Source organism: Artibeus jamaicensis, unplaced genomic scaffold, assembly GCF_021234435.1.
Source record: "Artibeus jamaicensis isolate MK-2021 breed Jamaican fruit bat unplaced genomic scaffold, CSHL_Jam_final contig_387, whole genome shotgun sequence".
Taxonomy (NCBI): Eukaryota; Metazoa; Chordata; class Mammalia; order Chiroptera; family Phyllostomidae; genus Artibeus; species Artibeus jamaicensis.
This window is the reverse complement of record NW_026521812.1, coordinates 12,130,978-12,153,253: the sequence shown is the minus strand read 5'-3', so window position 1 is coordinate 12,153,253 and position 22,276 is coordinate 12,130,978. Positions and strand designations below refer to the sequence as shown.

General features: G+C 36.5%; 2 protein-coding genes across 2 annotated transcripts in view; one reads left to right on the top strand and one right to left on the bottom strand.

Moving 5' to 3' along the window:
- The window catches only part of CLVS2 (clavesin 2), a 59,411-nt gene that overhangs the window by 19,856 nt on the left and 17,279 nt on the right, over positions 1–22,276 (top strand). The window lies entirely within an intron of this gene.
- LOC119044980 (40S ribosomal protein S29-like) lies at positions 1,924–2,098 on the bottom strand. The gene is given in 2 exon segments (XM_053664889.1): positions 1,924–1,954; positions 1,956–2,098. Coding segments are annotated over 2 exon segments (168 nt in total). The 5' UTR covers positions 2,093–2,098.

Genomic DNA, 22,276 nt, shown 5'->3' with positions numbered 1-22,276 from the left:
AAATTTAATATTGCTACACTTTCATCCACCGAAAAAGAGACTAGTTAGCATTTTGCTTCAAGTAACCAAAAAATTGAAGCAACAAAATGGAAATAAGTGAATATGAATAACAATCTTTTTGGTTTGAGTCATTGAGATAATGATAAATAGATAAAAAGTAATTATCTATAATGAAAAAGTAAATGAATAACATGAGCTAATGTGCAATTTATTTTATTGGCTATGTTTAGACATGCCCTTAACTGGAGAACAAAAAAGATGAATAACTACAATTTTTCTCTTATTCTTCTTAGTAACAATGCAAATATGTCTTGATATATCATTCTCCCCTAGCAGAACATCATTTTTCAGTGTCTTCAATTTAAAACTGATAAATATCAACATCCATTATACTTTAAAAATTAGTTTAAATAAAATGGAATACAATTTAATCTTAAAAAAGGAAATCCTGCCATCTGCAACAACATAGAGGAACCTGGAAGACATTATGCTAAGTAAAGTAAGCCAGGCACAGAAAGACAAACATTGTATTGCCTCACATATGTGGAATCAAAGAAGTCAAACTAATAGCAACAGGGAGTACAACGGTGAGGGGATGAGATGCTGGTCAAAAGTAAAACTTTCAGTTATCAGATGAATAAGATGAGTGTAGTTACTAATTGTATACTTGATATTTGCTAAGAGAGATTGCAAATGTTTGTACAGATACATGGGAAAAGTAATGGTAAGAGGTGATAAATATGTTATTCTTAATAGTGGTGGTCATGTTACAATATGCATGTACACTAAAACATTATGCTATACTTTAAATATATATAATTTTCACTTGCCAATGGTACTCAATAAAGCTAGAAAAAAATTATTTTGAATCCCAGTATGATCAGATTTTCTTACAGATGTTGATAAATTTGGCACACTTATCTTTCACAATGTTTGGTCATTTCAGCTTCATAAATGTGATCTCATGAACATCTAAATGAAAATTTCTTGAAATCTCAAATTAAGCTATTATTTTTGTGTTCTTAAAATTTAAAATTGCAGTACCATATTGCTAGAATCTTGGAGGTCAGTGAATGTTCTCTTCCATTCATGGAAAGGACTCTTATTGCTCTTGTTGTATTGTCTCAAATTTTATCTAAAGCTAGAATACTCTTTATTCTTTATTATAACTATTCTAAAGATATGTTTCAAATGGGTTTATTTCTTTATATCTGCAATTGGAGAAGCCACAATAAACTTGTAAGAGCAATGCCTCCTTGTATTTATCCTGGTGTGCTATGTAATGCATAATCAAGAATAGTGTGTTTCTATGGTTTAAGTCAGTTTTGAAAGGCCTCAATCAACTGGACTTTTAAGGTAGTTGTTATATAAGGTAATGATAACTGCTGTAACAAACCAAAATGTGCACTACTGATGAAAATGCAGATTGGTGCACCTACTATGAAAAACAGTCTGAAGTTTCCTCAAAATATTAAAAATAGAACTGCCTTATGACCCAGTGATTCCACTTCTGGATATATATCCAAAGGAATCCAAAACACTAATGTAAAAGAACATTCATTGCAGTATTTTTTGTCAGTATTATGTTTTTTAATCTAAATCCCCAGAGACATTATTTTTGGAGTAAAATATACAAATAATTTCCTTCCAGAAATCAAAATTCTGAGGGATATACTCATAACTCTTTATTTTAATCAGAGTTCAGCATGAATACTTTTATTACAACTGGTGGAGAATAAGCCATAAATTTTAAAGGTGAACCCACTGAAAAGATAATAATAATTTTTAAAACAGAGATTTCTGTAATCATGTGACTATTCCATTCATGTTAAAAACTAATACTTGAAGTTTCTATTTGTAAAATTCTAACATTGTTTCTATGGTAATGTAGATGCTTTGAATGACCCACTCAAGGGAGTTCACTTAGTCTAGCCTAATGAAGTCTGCATCCTTTGTACTGACAGCAACACCGGTGCTACATATTGAGGCCATATTTCCTGATCAGACCACGTCCATTCGAACAGTTGTGGCAAGAATGAGAATCCTGGCAGAATTTTCTTGGATGGCTCCAGTATATCTGCTGGTGATTCATTTTGCTCTTTTGTATGCAATGAGACCACAAGGGGCCATAATTAGTTGCAAATCAGTATGAGAAGACCTAACCTAAGTCTACAAATCTTAGAAACTAGGTGTAGTTGTCACCTGGTTTCAAAAGAAGACTTCAAAGAGATGCTTATGGTCAGCCCATTATCTTTCCTAATGTGGCTAAAGAAAGCACATTCTACTGCACTTGGGACAATAATGTGTTTCTACAACTGGTAGACAAACTACATTTAGTGGTGACTGAAGCCTGCTGTCTCAGCATGAGGTAGATGATCAGTGGTGTAGTGGGTTACTGCTATATGCTGATCTTAGAGCTATAATTTAGTCAGGGAAAGGAGAGTGAAAGCACTCTTATGTAAGTAATAAGAAGATGTTTTCTGGTTTTATAACTATTTACATCTGGAAAAGACCTTAACTCAAAGAGGAGCTAATGTAACTTCAGGGCTGCATAGAAACCTTGAAGGAGACTTAGGCTGACTTGAGCAGCACCATGGAAAGCTCCTAGGAATTCCATTGCTGTGGTTCTTTCCTCCTTTGCAGTTCCTGTTTTCTCTAGCCATTACTGTAGCCTCTAAAGTGAGCCCCTCTGCTTTTAAAAAAATTTTTTTATTTGATTTGATTTTATTGATTATGCCATTACGGTTGTTTTATTTCTCCCCCTTCATTCCCCTCCACCCTGCACCCCCCACCCCCACCATTCCCCCCCTTTAGTTTATGACCATGTGTCTCGAGTTCTTTAGATTCTGTATTTCCCCTACTATTCTTACCCTCCCCCCTATCTATTTTCTATCTACTGTCTATGCTACTTATTTTCTGTACCTTCTCCCCCCTTCTTCTTCTCCCACTCCCCTGTTGCTAACCCTCCATGAGATCTTCATTTCTATGGTTCACTCCTGATCTAGCCGTCCTCTTAATTTGCTTTTGTTTTAGGTGTGGTTGTTAATAACTGTGAGTTTGCTGTCCTTTCACTGTTCATCTTTTTTATCTTCTTTTTCTTAGGTAAGTCCCTTTAAGATTTCATATAATGAGGGCTTGGTGATGATGAACTCCTTGAATTTGATTTTATCTGAGAACTTTATCTGTCCTTCCATTCTAAATGAAAGTTTTGCTGGATAGAGTAATCTCGGTTGTAGGTCTTTGGATTTCATGACTTGGAATACCTCTTTCCAGCCCCTTCTTGCCTGTAAGGTCTCTTTTGAGAAATCAGCTGACAGTCTGATGGCAACTTCTTTGTAGGTGACTGTCCCCTTATCTCTCGCTGCTTCTAGGATTCTCTCTTTCATTTTAATCTTGGCTAATGTAATTATGATGTGCCTTGGTGTGTTCCTCCTTGGGTCCAACTTTTTTGGGACTCTCTGAGCTTCCTGGATTTCCTGGAAGTCTGTTTCCTTAGCCAGATTGGGGAAGTTCTCCATTATTATTTGTTCAAATAAGTTTTCCACTGGTGGCTGTTCCTTTCCCCCTTCTGATACCCCTATAATTCAGATGTTGGAGTGTTTAAAGATGTCCTTGAGGTTCCTAAGTCTCTCCTCATTTTTTTTGAATTCTTGTTTCTTCATATTTTCCTGTTTGGTCATTTTTTTCTTCCTTCTGGTTCAGTCCCTTGATCTGAGTCCCAGTTTCCTTTTCATCACTATTGGTTTCCTGTGCAATTCCCTTCATTTCAATTAGTTTAGCCTTCATATGTTCCTCTAATTTGTGACTAAAATCAACCAGTTCTGTGAGCATCCTGATCACCAGTGTTTTGAACTGTGCATCTGAAAGTTTTGCTTTTTCTTCGTCTCTTAGAGTTCTGGGCTCTGGGGCTTTGAGATCTTCTTGAGTCATTTTTGGTCAGTTAGCGCCTGTTAAGTATGAGGAGCGGAGCCTCAGGTGTTCACCAGGGTGGGGCCACCCAGGCCGCTGGGTTGTGACACTGTAAGTAGGGGTGGGTCCAGAGCAGGTAAATGGCAGCCCCCTCTCCTGCTTCCCACCGCTGGGGCCTGCTAGGTCCAGTCTCACTGCTTACTCCTTCGCCGGTCTATCTGCGCACGAATGTGTGACCAGTCAACCTGCTGCCTTGTGCCCTTGCTGGGTCCACCCGTCACTCACTGGGTTACTCACTGGGTCCGCCCATTGCAACCCCACACCTGGGATCTGTGCACCTGAATCCGTCAAACTGAGTTTTCGTGTGCAACCCTGCTCCTCCAGCTGCTGGCTTTGCCCCTCTTACCGGTCAGGCTGAAGAATTCATTGTTATTAGACTTCTGAAAAGTTCAATTTTCTGTGTTTTGGCTGTTTTCGTTGCTAATATTTTGTTGTCTCTAAACTTGGTTGTGTGAGAAGGCAAAATGTCTCCACCTATACCTCCATCTTGGTGGAAGTAGCCCCTCTGCTTTTCACAGTAGGTCTCAGTCCTCACAGAAGTCAAAGTTTCCTTCATATCTCTGAGTTTCATAGCTTGTGTGTTTAAATAAATGCTACATTTTTCATGTGGCCCAAGGTTCTCCTTTTAAGACTTTTCCCACCCCTCTATTATTAGCTCCTGTTTTGGAATTGTTTACTGGAAACTCATGTGTCAGCACCGGAATTAAAATTATTCTCTCCTTGCTGTTGGAAATGGTAGGAGCTCCTTTATGCTACGTGAGATAAGCCAGGCTGTGAAAGACAAATACCATGTGATCTCACCTAAACGTGAAACCTAATCAACAAAACAAACAAGCAAGCAAAGTATACTCATAGATACTGAAATTAAAAACAAAGTAACACTAACCAGAGGGGAGATGGGGGGGGCATAATGAGGGGAAAGGCAAGGGTCCTCAAGGAACATGTATAAAGGACACATGGACAAAGCCAAAGGTGGGTAGGATCAAGAGTGGGAGGTGGGGATAGCTAGGGTGGGGAGGAGTGGTGGGGGAAAAATGGAGACAATTGTACTCGAACAATAATAAAAAAGACAGAAAGAAGAAAATAATACAATAATTAATAAGTAATACAAGAATAAAAAATAAAACTATCATCTCTTTTTCCTTTCCTTCCATCTTAGAGACTTCTCAAAATGTTACTTAAAATCGAATTTTAAAAACATAAAACATTCTTAAGTTGGATATAAGGTAAACAAAATAAAATTGGTTTGTATTTTATCTTAAGACCACATAAAGAAGAATGAGATTATCTTATTTTGCCTGAGCAAACTGATGGGAAAGAAATGTTTTGATTACATATGTTCTTCCTAAAGAGTTGTTCAGAGAACAATTATAAAGGATATGGCTGAAAGCAAAATTGTCTTTCTTCTTGACAATGGCCAGGGCAACCCTTAGAATCAAGCATGCCTGGGCTTAAATCTTGCCTCTGCCACATCCAGATTTTAATTTTAGATAAACTACTTAATTAATCCCAGTCTTTGTTATTTCTAAAATATGGGATTGGCACTTTCACTTGGCATTATTATGAAGACTAAACAAGATAACATACATGAAAGAGATGGCCATGATACCGAGTCAGAGAAGCCACTTGGTTCAAGTCTGTCCTGCCGGTGTACCATGCCCTATGCTCAGGAAGAGAATCTAAGTAAACTTATAAAACAAGATTATTTCTTAGACCAAAACATTATTATTACACAATGTAATCCATCAGGCAAACTTGGCAGATCATACAAAACTGACCAACTGAAGTTATGTGAGCTGAAAGCCTTCTCCCACATTTTCTGTGAATTTTGAGAAACCACAGGCAATCATTACTTCAAAGTTTATAGTCCCTGCTTTTGTCCTTTCAGATTGTAAGCTAATGATTAAATGTGATTATAAAAAGTATTGGTGCTGTGGAATTCATTGGTTTATTCTTAGGATGTAAGACTCTCAGGGTTTTCACTCTTTGGAATATCACAAATGTTTTCCGTTGAAACCAGACTTGCACAGACATGATTCATACACATATCTCTCGTCACTGTTCTCAACTAGATAAAAAGCTCCACAATGGCAAGAACAATATTCACTGCAGCTAAGTAAGTCACCAGCTGGCTATCAAGGAGGATCATATCACTGGCTGTAGGTGGAAAATAGGCATATTGGAGAACTGCAGTTCTTAAAACTCTAACCTGTGGTGAAATAGGATGGGGTACTCTTGGGAGAGGATGCACTGGAGGGTGCAGTGTCTCAGGTACTTGAGAGAATCAGGGGAAGCAGGTCAAAAGAAAGTGGGAAAGAGAGGATGCATTAGAGAAAGTCAGTGAAAGGACTTCCTGTGCAATGGGGATGATAGGATTCAGAAACAATGGCTGGGTGATGGCACTTATTGTAGGAAGTATGTGGAGTATAATTATTATAATGATGTGGTGTTCTTGTGGGAAAGATGGATGGGGAAAATAAGTATTGTTTCAAACACTGAGGCAAAAGAAATGAAAAGGAATGAAGGCAGCTATCCCAGTGCTGTTAAACCACCATGCTTGCTTTTCTGACTTGAGCCAGTCTCAACCTCAGACTCCACAAACTGCAGGAGAAAAGAGATCCCCCAAAGAAGGACGTGCAACACCAAGTTGTTTCTGTGATGGATGATCTTTTCACTGTTAGGAGTAATGTTTGCAAATAATATGGGTAATGGTTATGTATAATGTTAACTGGAATATGTGTGATATAAAGAGTGTAAAATATCATATTTATGGTAGTAATGTTTAAAAAAAGAAGAAAAAGGCATTGGAACACAAACTTGTTTATATGAGAGAAGTTGGACTATGGTGAAATTTTCTTTTTTCAACTTTCTGCATTCTACGTATTTACCATTAGAAGCAGTACTTTTATCATTAAAATCTTGTATTTGAAACATTCACCTGGCTGGTGTGGCTCAGTGGATTGAGCGCTGGCCTGCGAATTATGGGGTTTGATTCTTGGTTGGGGGCACATGCCTGGGTTGTGGGTGGGGTCCCCAGTGGGGGTGCACAGGAGGCAGCCACACATTGATGTTTCTCTCTTTCTCCCTCCCTTCCCCTTTTCTAAGAGTAAATATATTAAATCTTAAAAAACATTCATGGTATACTGCAGAAAGTAAAGGCAATTATTTAACAAGTAAATATAAATATGCTATTGTTAAAAAGGTTAGTGTGTATTTTAAAATAATATTAGCGTAGTTTGATGAGTAAATTAATAGAATCTGGCAGCTGCTGCTGCTCATCTTAAAATTACGCAGCGCTAATACATATAGCTCTGATGGGTCGTATTTGGAGACCACAAAGAAAATCTACAGCAAAACCTGGGAGAGCAGAGTCAGTTGAAATGTAAATATGCTTTGGAGTGAAAAAGCGTATAATCTAAAATATTTTTCTGGTATACATGGCATGTGCTAAACAGTTTTTCGTAGGAGGAAGGAAGTTAAAGTTAGCCATCAATATGCCCTATTAAAAATATTCTGAATAAGCCCTGGCTGGTGTAGCTCAGTGGATTGAGCGCAGGCCTGTGAACCAGAGTATCACGGTTCGATTCCCAGTCAGGGCACATGCCTGGGTTGCAGGCCAGTTCCCGGCAGGGGACACACGAGAGGCAAGCATACATTTATATTTCTCTCTTTCTCCTTCCCTTCCCCACTAAAGATGAATAAATAAAATCTTAAAAAAATATATTCTGAATAAAATAGGATGAATTAAAAAAAACAAAATTATACCTTATAAAGACAATCATGCTTTTAAACAATACATGTTAGTTCTTCATGTCAGTTTTAGCCTTATATTTTTAACTCAATTATTGAATATAATTTACACACAGAATTTACAGACAGAAATTCAGAAGTTCATAGGAGGGATTTATAGTATCTGGACTAAAGTGATATAAAGTGAAAACCTTTTAAGAAAGGGTTGAAAATTGAGCTAGATTTTCAAGGATGACATGATATGGCTATGTAAAGAGACATAGGGAGGGGAATAGCAGAGCTAAGGTATAGAGGTGAAAATTAATAGGTCGCATTTGGATATGTAATAAGTTTAGGTAGTCTGATGTGAAGGATTGATACAAGATAGGCAAGAAAATAAGCTGAAGAAAACTGACAGGTTGGGGTAAAAATTCAATGCATTTTGAATTTTAACTATGCATTGTGAATTATGGAGAATCAATGAGTATTTTGAGTAGGAGAACAAATCATGAAAAATTAATGTGACATTATTCATTTGTTCATGATTTTATTCTACAAATATGTGTTGAGTGGGATAATTTTAAAGAAAGAATTTGGAAAATGGAAAGTTAGGAGAGGCTTAAATGGCAATCCAGCCCAGAAAGCTGAAAGTCCACATCAACGGCAGGCTAAGTGATAATAAAAAAGAAGACTTTTGTCTATGTCTTTTTCCAAGCACATTTTTTCTATCGTCATGGTAAATTTTTTAAAATTTATCTTTAGAAGGGAAGGGAAAGAGAAAGAGAGAGGGAGAGAAATATCAATGTATGGTTGCTTCTCATGTGTCCCCTGCTGGGAACTGGCTTGCAACCCAGGCATGTGCCCTGACTGGGAATCGAAGTGAGATCCTTTGGTTCACAGGCCCACGCTTAATCCACTGAGCTACACCAGCCAGGGCTCATCATGTACATTTTTGTTGCCTTTTATTTTGGTTACCTTGAAAGACAAATCTGTGGCCTTAGTTCTAGCTAGTGCCCTAGACATGGTGATCATTAGTTGTCTTTCTAAACATGATCTTGTCACCAACCTGTGTCTGTTTTCTCCCAACCATATCTTTACTCACATTGCTTTGCATAGATAAGAAATAAGGGCTCTGTCACGCCCTGCAGACCGGAGCTCCTCAGGCTCATTGGAAGTAAAACAGAGAAGAGTTTTAGCAAGGCAACACTTTGGAACTGAAATTAGAATGCCATTTAAAGATAATCTTGAAAAATTTAAATTAGTTGTTACACATGGTAAAATCTCTTCTGGAAAGGGGTTTTTTGAAAGGGTTTGTATATTTTTATTTGCTCAAGATCTAATGATAGACTATGATATTAATACACTGTGCATTTACAGAGACATATATTCTGTTTTATATGCATTTAGTAAAATTATTTTTTCCAAAATCTGACCAAATGTTGGTAAATTACAAATGCTTATTTGTATACTATAAGTATTAAGGATTACAAATTCATGATTTTTTTCCTGAAGATTTTCTAGACTAATAACCAAGTCTGAGTGAATGGAAAACTATCTGTTAAAACATCAGGCCATGTCTGAATATGATTTTTCTAATTTAACGGGGAGGTTACTTCTTGGTATTTTAGGTGGGTTTTGTGTTGGGCTGTTGGCACCAGGCAGATCTGAGTGAGTTTTAGCAGATGCGAAACACAGGAGCACATGTCATGTCATGTGCTGTAATGAAAAGCTGAGCGTAGACATGTCTGGATTCAGAATCTTAGCATTTGAAGGAAACTTAGAAGTCACACAAGCCCTCTTACATAAGACCGGCTCTATGGTAGTCTTTAGAGATGATTATGCAGCTTTGCTTGCATTCATTTGAGCCTGCTAGCGCAGTGCCTCATGAGGCAGTCCAATTAATCTCTAACTTTGGCCACAAAAGCTTTTAAATTCAGCTAAAACATGACTTTGAATCTTGCACCCATTGGCCCTTATACATATACTTAAACACAGGACTAATGCCACTCTACTTAACACATAGTCTTTTACATAACAGTATTTCAAAAACAGAATATCTGTTCCTTCGAACATTTAAAACTTGCAGATATTTTTCCATTTTATAGTTTGCTAAATACCTACAGACTGTCCCTTTATCCCTTTCTCTCAGGATGTAGTTGCAGTGTAGTGGATCATTTTGGATGTCTTCTTCTAAGTTCAAAAACATTTTGTTGGCTTATTCCCAAGTAAGAAGAATAGTTCTTCCACATGCGTTTCATTATTGTTGCAAGTATATCTTACTATTAGAAAAGAATATTGTCAAATAGCCAGAGGTAATGTTAATTTAAAATTGCAAATGCTCTGTAACAGAGTAAATAACATACCATAGGGGAAGAAAGGAAAGGACAATTATTTTTCACTTAGAGAAAGGATTCAAAAGAAAATATCTATAGAAGGCCCTAGAAGGATTTTGAAAGAAGGAAAATGCATTGTTAAAAGCAGCATAGGTTGAGGAACAGTTGGGAGGAATACAGAGATGAATATGTATATGATGCATTTGGGTATTGGCAAGTAGGTTCATTTAGTTATACTTAACATTCATGAAGTAAAGTAGGAAATGAGGTTGCAAAAGTTACTTGATACCTAATAGTAGAAGCTCATTAATGTCTCTCTGTGGTTGGGCTTTTTCTGTAGGTAACCTGTCAAGTTTTCTACTTAACAGGATATGTGTATTTTAATAGATAAACCTGCTGGTCCTATGACAAAGAATGGATTCAACAAGAGGAAACATGGTAACACTTGCAACATGCCGTTGGTTCACTTTAAGTATATCGTGAACCATAATTCAAACAAATACTGCCTGATGATGGAATTCAAAGGTAGCAAGGAAGCTGTATATTGAAACACAAATTGATGAGGCGGTTTTTGTCAAAAGCTTTCTGAGAATAGTTGTCATAAGTCATCTTACGTGGAGAATGTTGTTAGGCTTGGAGATATATTACTTAGGGAAATGCTCATAACCTCTGCACACTGGACATTTAGCAAGCCATTACAGAGAGAGCAGAGTCAAAGCTTTCTGTCAAAGCTCTGCAAATGCCAACTGTGATAAAAAGGCAGGAAGTTAACAGTTTATCACCATCACAGTGTTGTATTATAATATCCTTGTGTCTCCTTTTATGTCATTTCCGTCTTATTTCTTTGACATGGGTTTTTAAGTGGGCTGTTAGTAAAAGTGTGTAAATTTAGTTCTTTTCTAGTTCAGTTCTATCTGTGCCTGATCTTTGATCTTATCTCTTATCCTATGGTGCTATTATAAGAGACAGATAAGAGAATGGATTCTTGAATTCACTGTGTAACGTTTAATCTTCTGCAGAGTCTCAGTCAGCCAAGAACCTTACCTCATATTCTGTTTTAATGTTTTCAGTGCTCTAGCCATGAGAAGCAGGAATAAGTCATTTGAAGTCAAGCTTTTTTTGCATCTAAAACTATATGTTGTTCAGGCTCATTTATGAATGCTTGGAGAATTACTCACTTCCTGCTGGCTAAGCATAAAGGTCAGCCTTATCTTCCGTAACATTTTCTCCAGCTTTGCTTCCCTTTGTCTCTTTTCTTAGCTCCAAACTGGACTTTGCTGCCCAGGTAATAATGCTGGACTGGAGCCAAGCCATGCAGAACAAATAATAGTATGTGCTTTCATTGCTGATATCTGAGACTAAAACTTGCTTCGCCGAACCACCTGGAGTAAATCCTAGGGACTTAAATCTTATTTTATATGCTATGCATTAGGATAGGGTTGAAGTAATTTTGTAAGGAGCATCTTAATCTTGCTGGAAGTTCATAGAGCAGAGGAAGGATGCATTTCTGTTGTGTTAGGTGTCTCTATTAGACCTCCTTTATTTTCACAAGCGAATGCCAGTTCTAACTCCAGCTCACATATCTGCTAAAGAATCTGCTGAGCTTTTTACATGACTATTTCCAGTAGAGTGTCAAAGGGTACGGTTTCAAAGTTTGCTGCTAAAATGCCCAAGGACATATTTTCTGTCCACTGGTAGTACATGTTTTCATTGCATTAATCTCATTTGGTCTCTTGGTCTTATTTTTTCCTTATTTTATACTTAACTCCATTTGGAAATACTATATCAAATAAGATATTTACCTCTTCATAAAAATATGAGAGCTTATAATTAAAAGACCTTTTCCCACTATTTACTGGCAATACCTTATAGTTATCTGCCTATAAATTTATCATAAAAATTGTTTTCTGTGAAAAAAATTCTTTTTTTAGGCCAGATACTTTCCCTTCTAATTTGTCTAACTGTTTTCTAGTCTTGTAGCATGGCTATTATCCTGGATTGTTTTTCAGTGAAATCCTGGTTTGAATCTATAGTTTCTTGTTTAATGTCCCTCCTTCATTCCTGTTTTTCACACTGCGTTGTCTCTGTTTGATCCATTAGACTTTTATCTTCTCTTACTCTAAAAATGCTTTGAAATTACTTATGTGATGGTGTTTTTTCTCCACTTCTTTCATTATTTAGGTTTCATTTCCTTCGAAAATATTCATTTCTCATTACTTTTAATAAAACCTCAGGGGTAAGAGAGACAAATACATGTGCTCGGTCTGTCATTTTAAATCAGAAAATATTCATCTGTTTATAAATAATTTTATATATCATTGTAAGGCACCCAAATGCTCACTGGTAAAACACAGAGTATAAAAATTTTATTTCAACTAACTAGCAACATCCAGGGTTGGCAGATATGGTGTTTCATTCACCATCACTGAGAGACTGGCAAAAAATGGAGCTTAAGTGTTTCTTAAGTACATGTATCAGCAGTAAAATGTGATGTTTTTCTCTAAGCTAAGAAGAGGATAGAGGTGGCTATTGTAGTGATTGAAACAGCATCACTGCTATAGGGTTGATCCAGTATTTTCTTAGTATGATACTTAGCTCTTGTCTAATATTCAAAATTTGATCTCTTTCTCATTTAGTTATGAATAAAAAAGTTGCAGTAAAATATTTCTCATTTAGTCATGAATAAAAAAGACTAAGAAGTAGATTTGAAACTATAGTAGAATCCATACTCACTGTAACTAACAACAGTTTGAATTGAACTTTAATATTTTAAATCTATTCTGTGCTTCAGTTTTCTTAGTTTAAAATTAATATCATGCAATAAAAGGCTCATCTAAGAGGTTATGGGCATTTTGTAAATTATAAACATCAAAGATGTATTTGTTGTATATTGTTTCTTCACCTATGTCAGAGTGTTTTAAAAATTATATTTTAGTTGTATTTTTTCCTTACTAATTTTTGTCAATTTTTAGATATGTATCTTTGACTCATGGTTGCGGTTTATCTTTTTCATATTGATATATTAATCATTTATTTTGTTTTGTTTTGAAGAAAACACTTCAATGTTATTTGGCTCATGAAATTGAAAGATTAAAAATGACAGTTCATTTTTTAGCTTTTTTTCCTCAGAAAGTATTTGTTTTCTTAAAAATCAACTTTTATTTATCTTTCAAAAACAACACAGGGTTATATCTGGAAAAAGTCTTAAATTTGCATTCTTAAATGAAGTGAATTTTGTTCTTTTTTGTGTCAAATATGTTTAGGATCAATAATATTAGACAGATAAATATTAGAATGTTAAATTGATAGACAGGTAGACACATGTAGATCAATGGAACAGAACAGAAAACCCAGAAATAGACTTACACAAATATTCCCAAATGATTTTTGTGTTGATTTTATGTTCTTTTTTCATTTAAATGTTTTATTACTCATGATATTACATTTGTCCCAATTTTCCCCTTTATCCCTCTCCATCCAGCCTGCCCTCCACTGCAAAGCAAGTCAATGGAGAAAGTACAGTTTGTTTTCAACAAGCAGGCAAGACCGTGAACCCTGACTTACAGCTTAAACTTTATGCATGTTAACTCAATATGAATTATAGAATTAAATGTATAAAACAGAGCTATAAAACTTTTAGAAAAAAATAAAAGAAGACCTTTAGGATCTAGGGCTGGGCTAAGATTTCTCAGATGCAATGCCAAAAGAGCAATGCAAAAAAAACACATAAATAAATGGAACCTTATCAAAATTAAAAAAAAAACACCTTTGCTCTGTGAAATAATTCCTTTAATGAATGAAAAGACAAGCTACAAAGAGCTTTATCTAGAAAACATAAAAACTTCAAAACTCAACAGTGAAAAGAAATTCAATAATAAAAAGAGTAAAATACATGAACAGATATTTCACTGAGGAGTATCTACAGATGACACATAAGCACAGGAAAAGACACTCAACATCATTGCCTTTGGAGACATGCAAATAGATATAATAAGATGTTATTACATACTTACCAGGATGGCTCAAATTTTTAAAAAATGATGAAAATACTAAAGGATGCAAAGATGAGGAGAAACTGGATCTGTCTTGCCAGTGAAAGTGTAAACTGGTGTAGTCATGCCAGTACTTTTCTATAAAACTAAACGTGCAACCATGTAATGCAGAAATTGCACTCTGGCACATTTAGCACAGAGAAATGAGAACTTCTGTTCACACAAAAACTTCTAGAAGAATATTCTTAGCATGAGAACCCCAAACTGGAAACAACCCAGATGTCCTAAAACAGGTGAATGGTTAAAACTGGTACTTTCATACCATGACATATTACTGAGCAATTAAAAGGGGGCAATATACTCTTGATACCTACAATAATGTTGGTGTGTATCAAGGGCATTGTGCTAAAAGAAGAAAGCTTATCTCTGAAGGTTATATACTATATAAATCTACTTATATTAATTTCTCAAAATAAAATGATAGAGATGAAGAGATTAATGGTTAGCAGAGGTTAGGGGTGGGGGTATGATGGGTTGGTGTGACTATTCCGAAGAGGCAGTGTGGGGGAACCCTGTGGTGATAGAACACTTCTGTATCTTGAATCTGATGATGGTTACACAAAGGTACCAAGATGATAAAATTGCAGAGAGTACATACATAGACACTTACAGGTGAGTACTTGGAAAACTACTGCCATTTGAATCTTTTCTGTGGGCTGCACCAAAATCAATTTTTTGTCTTTAATGATTTTATTCTAGTAAAGTATTCCATTTGGGGGAGACTGGAGGAAGGACACATATCTTTGTGTTCAGTTCTGCAGCTTTTTGTGTCTATAATTATTTCAAAATTTCAAAATCAAGAATCAACAGACACAGGTACCTTCTCACCAGTGAAAGAAAATAAAAATACCAGAGTCCAGAGCCCACCACTGGCCTTGCGCCCATGTGTGAAAGAGACAACAAACACTCATTGAATGAGAAAAAACACTTCCATGCTCTCTTTGGAAGAACACTAAAAGATACTGTTTTAAAAAGTATCTTTTATTTTGTATTATTAAAATGAGTAGAATTTCTTTGCTGTTTGGTTTAGGTTTGATCATATCTGTAAAACAAAAAGAGTATTCTAGAGACAAAAGAAAAATTAGTCAATGCTGATTTTACCATTTTGTTAATATTTACATGTAAAGGGATTTTTTCACGGCTTTACCCACACGTGGGCATTAGTTTTTAGCGTTAATGTATAAACCATCAAAGGGAGCTTTCCATCAGTTTTATATATAAAATATATATTATATATTATACAATATTAAAATATATTAACAATACAATATAATATATAATTAATATATAATATATTAATATTTATGATAAATATATATCATATAAATGCATATACACATATATATACATATATCTACATATGGAAAGGAAAGTGGGAAGTAAGAAAGGAGTATCATAAAGACCCTATGATACAATGTCAAACTACAAGGATGGGTGGGAAAATGTTGAAAATAAATATGTTGAGAAAAGACGTATCTCTCCATGTTTTAGCTTCAAAATCTCTTGAATCCATCAAAATTGTACTCACAGCTGAACTACAATCTAAAGAATAGAAAGTGAATATTAAAAATCATGTAAATATAAATATTTTATGTACTTCAATGTTTAAAATGACATGCATTACCCTAGTCAGACTCACATGTTATATAAAACACATCTGCCAGTTTGTCAGTTGTTCAGAATTGCTTTCCCTTAGATGTCAAGGGCAGGTGAAGCACAAAGGATACAATCTCCAGTTGAAAGGAAGGGATTGAAGCTATGGAGCTCTCTTAGCTATGCAATCACACATCCATACATAGAACAGTAGTTGAAACAATTTTTTTATCCAGGAAATCTGTACTTCTTTAAGGATTTTATGCAACTTTATGTATCTCTGCTAGAAATTTTTTATTGATTATGGAAAGAAAGACTGCAGGTGTGTGTGGTTGTTCTAATTTGAATGCTTGGACAAATGGAGATGCTTGCGTATGTTGCTCATGAACATTGGCAGACCACAGTCGTATATGAACTCTCCAAATCCACCCCTAGATTTGAGAGTGAATAGAGACCTTGAGTGCATAGTCATGTGGAGAGAGAGAGTAAGTACTGTCATCGACATCTCCACTCCAGTGAAGTGCATCATGGTCCAAAAATTTGTTGACTATTACTTCCTATGTAGCTTTATTGATAGGAGGACTTTGTGGTCATGTGCAGGGAAACTTCTACAGAAGAGCTTTGGATGATTAATTCCTGCCAATAATGTCACAGGAGATAAAGCAAAAGGAAGAAAAATCCTGCACAGGCCACATGAATTCCTGGTGATTTAATTAGAATCCCTTCAGATTAATGAAAATTAATAAATATCTTTAAGATTTTATACTAAAAATAAGAAAAGTATCATCAAATCTTTGAAGCATTGAATTAAAAGTCCTGTTTTGTATTCAGAGGTGCATTCATTAAGTGTTTTTGGATTTTGGAGAGGGGTGATGATCTCAACCCTTGCTTCCTTCTGTTGTACTGATACAACTAACAGGCAAGAGAAAGTAAATAAATACTCTCAGATTAGCAAAACGGAGTAATAATCCACATTACCCCCAGTCTTGCAGAGACAGAGACTGAATGGGAGTCCCTCATTAGCAGTGGCAGGTGGGGGGGGCTGCCTGTACTCGGGGCCTCAGTTATGTTGTTCTTAATGTGTGCTTTTTTGAAGGACACGTGGCTGAACATCTTTAGATCTTCTCAAGCTATCTTTGTAATCCACTGCCTTACAATCCATATGGACAGCACAGTCTTGGAAGGAGTTGGTAGAGCTAAAAGTGTTCTGGCAAAAGATCGGAAAACATCACTCTGGCTTCAGTGATCTCTTCTTTCTCCAACTTCGTACTGAAGTCAGCTTCTTACTGGTCAAGAACTTAAATTAGAGAGAAGCCTGTGTATTATTATTCTTTTAAAATGGACAGATTATTGTAGCATTTACAAATGCCTTTCAACATTCATGAATCTTAATTTTTTTGCTCTGTTGCTGTTTTCTATGTATCTACCATAATCTGAGCTATCCAAACTTGGGGACACATTGTCACACAGCCTACTGACACTGGAAATTTAAGATGTTACACTCCTCTTCGGTTTCTATTCTAATTTCTAGTACAATTAGTGGTCTCTCAACTAACCAAGATTAATGAAATGACCTGGTTTTTGTCATTTTTATCATAAACCTCCTCTGCATCCAATCATTTGTTAAGTTGTGTAGCTTCTCTCTTCTTCACAGCTCCAACATGTGTACTTGTTTTCCTTTTACAGTTAATACCTCAATATGACAAATTCAGTCTCTAGTTACTTGTATAGTGCTACAATTTCAACATCATGTCTCTATCTTTGCTTTCTCCCTATTTGAAATCAAGTAAATTTAGACATTTTTCAAGGCTTTATCAATTGACCTGGACAGGTCAAAATATAAAATCACTTTTTTTTTATTCCAAGAACTGTGTACCAGAGACACCCATGGCTCTTATTCTGTTCTTATCTCCATCCACTCCCATGTGTGATTCCGGTCCTGTCTCTCCCTTAACCTCACCACCACATCCCTGCTGGCCAGTGGTGGGAGGTCATGACCGTAAGGCCTGGTGGATGCATGTTCGTGGCACACATCACTTGATTATTTTAAAAGAATAAGATCAAACTCTAGTTGTTTTGTATTTTTAACCTGAGACAGAATGTCTCACCATAAAGGTATTGCACTAAAGCTTAAATACTAAAATGTCAAATTTCCATAATAAATGACATACCCCTGCTAGATTAACTGCAATATGTCACTCTCTTCTCAAGAATGCCCAGTGCTAGGAACACACAGACTCTTATATGGGACAATTTGGATGGTCCAGGTAGACCCCAAATCACCTCAGCTATATTGCTAACATTTCCTTACCCTTACCTTCAACTGCAAATGGTTTTAACAGTTGTACTCTAAATGTGGCCCAGTTTTCCTATCTCTGGTCTTTTGCTCTTTCTCTCTGAGGCACTGTCTGAGTGAGGCACTCTCTCCTACTCGTCCCATTGCCTCATCCGTAACTACCAGATTCTCGCTGACACCCAGGATCTCTTCTAAATGCTACAGCTTTGAGGAGTTCTTTCCTCTCTCTTCACTCTTTTTTATTTATTTTTAATAAATTTATTTATTTTTTATTGATTATGCCATTACAGTTGTTCTATTCCCCCCTTCATTCCCCTCCACCCTACCCCCCGTCCCCACCATTCCCCCCCTTTAGTTTATGACCATGTGTCTCAAGTTCTTTAGACTCTATATTTCCCATGCTATTCTTGCCCCCCCCATCTATTTTCTATCTACTGTCTATGCTACTTATTTTCTGTACCTTCTCCCCCCTTCTCCTCCTCCCACTCCCCTGTTGCTAACCCTCCTTGAGATCTTCATTTCTATGTTTCCACTCCTGATCTAGCTGTCCTTTTAGTTTGCTTTTGTTTTAGGTGTGGTTGTTAATAACTGTGAGTTTGTTGTCCTTTCACTGTTCATGTTTCTTTAACTTCTTTTTCTTAGATAAGTCCCTTTAACATTTCATATAATAAGGGCTTGGTGATGATGAACTCCTTGAATTTGTTCTTGAACTTCTTTAAATCTCATAACACATTTGGAAATAATGTTTTCTTATTTCATGTTACTTATTCTCTTTGCCAGATTATAAGTTCCTTCAAGGTAAGAACCCTTTATCATTCATATGCCCCTTATATTATCCCAGGCTCGAGTAGTTTTCAGTAAATATTTGCTAAACTTAATCAGTGCTTGGAGTGCTATATTGTTATCTCGTTTACTTCAGCAGGGCTCTGATGCACACTGAGTCTGCCCCTTGAGTATGTCACTTGTGGAGGTGGTTGGGTGGCCATGCTTCAATATGGTCTGTAGCTGTTCACTGGGAGCACTAGCTCTGGGGTCTCCTGGGAGGTGCAAGTTGAGGTTAGCCACCACTTGGGTTCTGTCCAGAGCCTTTGGCATGAACTACAAAATGATTTGCAGATGGTTGCTACTTATCCTGGGCTAGAAGAACCCAGGAGAGGCCAAGCTGTGAACTAAGAATGGCTGCTTGCTGGTTCCAGGTCTGGGTCCACTTAGTGAGAGGTATGGGGCATGCTGAGGCCTGAAGCTGCTTGTTTGAGAAATTTTAGGAAGTTCTGAAGCATGAACCAAGACCAACAATTTGTATAGAAAAGCCATTGGAAAAATCTTCGGTGGGCCCAAAAGCTGGGTGGAGGGAATCACCAGGGAGTCTCAGGAAGTCACCAGATTGGGCAAACAGTGTGAGCCCGGTTGATGGAGTCTCAGATATGGCATTTGCCTGCCAGCTCTTCTGTGGGAGGGCTCAGCAAAGGAGCAATAGCCTCAGCCATCAGTTCTTTCTGTGAGAAAGCACCCTGAAGCTCTTGACCTGATGCTGGACAGTTCCATTTTCTCCATATGTCTCTGGTGCCTTTCAAGTTTCTGCCCCAGTGGAGAAGTTCAGAGGGAGTGAATCAGAGTAAGGTCATACATGAGCTCTTTAACAGAACTGCCTGGGACTCTAGAAGCCTCCCTCAGCCTCAATCTTCACTGGTTTTTGTAGCCAGAAGTTATGGGGACCTTTCTTTCTGGCACTGAAACCCTGGACTGCGGGGCCTGGTGTGGGATTAAGATCCCTTGCCCCTTAGCTGGGAACCCTGTAGCTGAGACACCCATCCCAATTTTTTCCACCATGTGTGAGTGTGGGACCGGTCCATATTACACCTTGACCCTTCTACCAGTCTTGATGTGGCTTCTTCTTTAATTCCTGAGATGTATGACTTCCATTCAGCTTGATTTCAGGAAGTCTTGAATGATAGTTGTTCTGTATTTTAGGCACAATATTTTGATGTGGTTTTGGGAGGAAGTGAGTACCCTGTTTACTTATTCTGCCATCCCTTCATGTTGACTTTTTATAAGCGTATTTGTAAGTGTGTGTGTAGGTGTGCATGCCACATTGTCATTTCAAAATACTTGAAAAATAAAAAATACACAAAGAATAAAATAAGTCATCTATTATTCTACTACATAGAGTTAACCAGGCTAATATTTTGGCATATTTTTCCAAGTCTTTCTTTTATATTCCTTTTAATTAAATTAAAAATTTCCTGATCTATTAATCTAATATTACATTTTGATTATTTTCTGTTAATAATTCTTTAAAGTGCCATATTAAGGCTCTTTAATACTATATATTATAAATACACTATACATTAACTTTTGTTGAAGTAAATTTAAATGGATTCCAATATTTCCCTCATTACAAAATATGTACAAAATATTCTTGCACATTAAAATTTTCCCCAATTACAATTTCTTTATCATTAATTTCTAGAACTAGTATTAAGGGACCCAAGGAGTGTTTTTTGAAGGTTTCTTTCAGGAATATCGTACCAGTTTATATTCTTTCAATAGAATAGCATGGGTCCTGCTTTGTCAATGCCTAGAAACATTGAATTTCTTCATTAAATACAGTTTTGCTTGTGCTTAAATATCCACTTCTCAACTTCCACCTAATTCTTTTCATAATTGGCTTTTCTCAGTTTTCTAGCAGCAGTTCTGCTGCTTAACTCCCCTTTGGCTATTTTGAATATAAGAACATCAGCACTTTTGAGTGTGTGCTACTAAAGTCCTTTAAAAGTCAAGTGAGAGATCTAATCCATTATTGATACAACAGCTGGTGTAAGAGTCAGGACTTCCTGCTGGAGCTGACAAATAGGTTGGAGCTACCAGCCTCAAGATTCAAGTCATAGAAAAGTGCTACACATTCTGTTTTGATTTGAAATGACACCATTATTTGTTACCCTTGCTATGCATTCAGTTTTAATAAAAGAGCCTAACTTAGACACATTAGTAACATTTTTATAAGATAGCAGTTTCTACTTTGAGTTTTCTCCTGCGGATATACTTGATTGAAATTGGTACTTCACGGACTGTGAAGAGGTGTGAGAGCAGCTTCATGTCATGTTCTCCCCGTGATTGGCTTGTCTTCTCAACTCCCCCACAGGCACCGGTGCACACCAGCAGCGACTCACTCAAATAAGGCTTGTGTCTTTATGTTAAGGCTCTGTGGCTGTGATTTGTTTCAATCTGTTTTCAACCTTCTCCGACAGAAAAGTAGCTGGGGAGAAAAACCACCCTTATTCTGCTCAGGAAAGAGAGATCTTCTTGCCATTCAGTTATAATGTGGCTTAAACATATTATTACAGGGTGAGCAAAAGTAGGTTTACAGTTGCTCATATGGAAAATAATACAATAATTAATAAATAATAATACAAGGGTAAACTGTATTTTATGTACTCACAACTGTGTTTGTTTTACTTCAAGAAATATTTTTTGCTAGGCAGAGCTTTTTCAAGGGGGGATATTTTACATAATATGACAGTTTAAGTTGTCTGTATTTTACTGTTATGAAGATTCAGACATCCTTCTCTATATGTAAAGTAGATGCAATGGAGTCACTAGTGAAATTTGAGAGGATTATCCAGGCATAGGGATGTATTCACATCAATATACCAGCATCGTGTTTCTGGGTCCTTCACAGGGTGGGAGGGTTTTATTTGAAGTGATGTTAGCCAGCCCAGGTGATTGATTAACTGTAGGCACACATGCACAATGACAAAATAATAATTTGTCTAAAATTAGAGTGTATCTGAGATTTTTAGATCGACTGGTCAGTTTTCACCCACAAATTTCAGAGGCCCTTATCATATAGTCATCATTACTCCTGTAGGATTGTTCCCCATAATAACCCCTCCTGTCTATTTTGTAATTCTGTATATGTGGCTGGGAGGGAGGGACAGAGATGCTTTTGCTGACACAGGCAGATTTATCAATAGTGAAGAAAATTTATCCCTGGGAACTAGCCATGAGTGTTATGGATTACTTAAATACCTAGTTCAAAAGGTACTAGGAAAAGAAAGAAAAAAAGGAATAACGATGCTCTTTTTCTCTGTGAAATCAGTAAATAACTTATTTACAAGTGATAATATACTGGTGGAAGAAGGAATGAGATTTTGTTTTTGTAGATTTAAGCAAACCAACCATACTGTTATTTAGGATTTTAAAACAAAATAAAAAAACTGGAAACGATCATTTACATTAAGATTACAATAATGATAGGAGCATCACAAATCGCTCATTTTCATGTGAGCAGGTGATACTCCTGC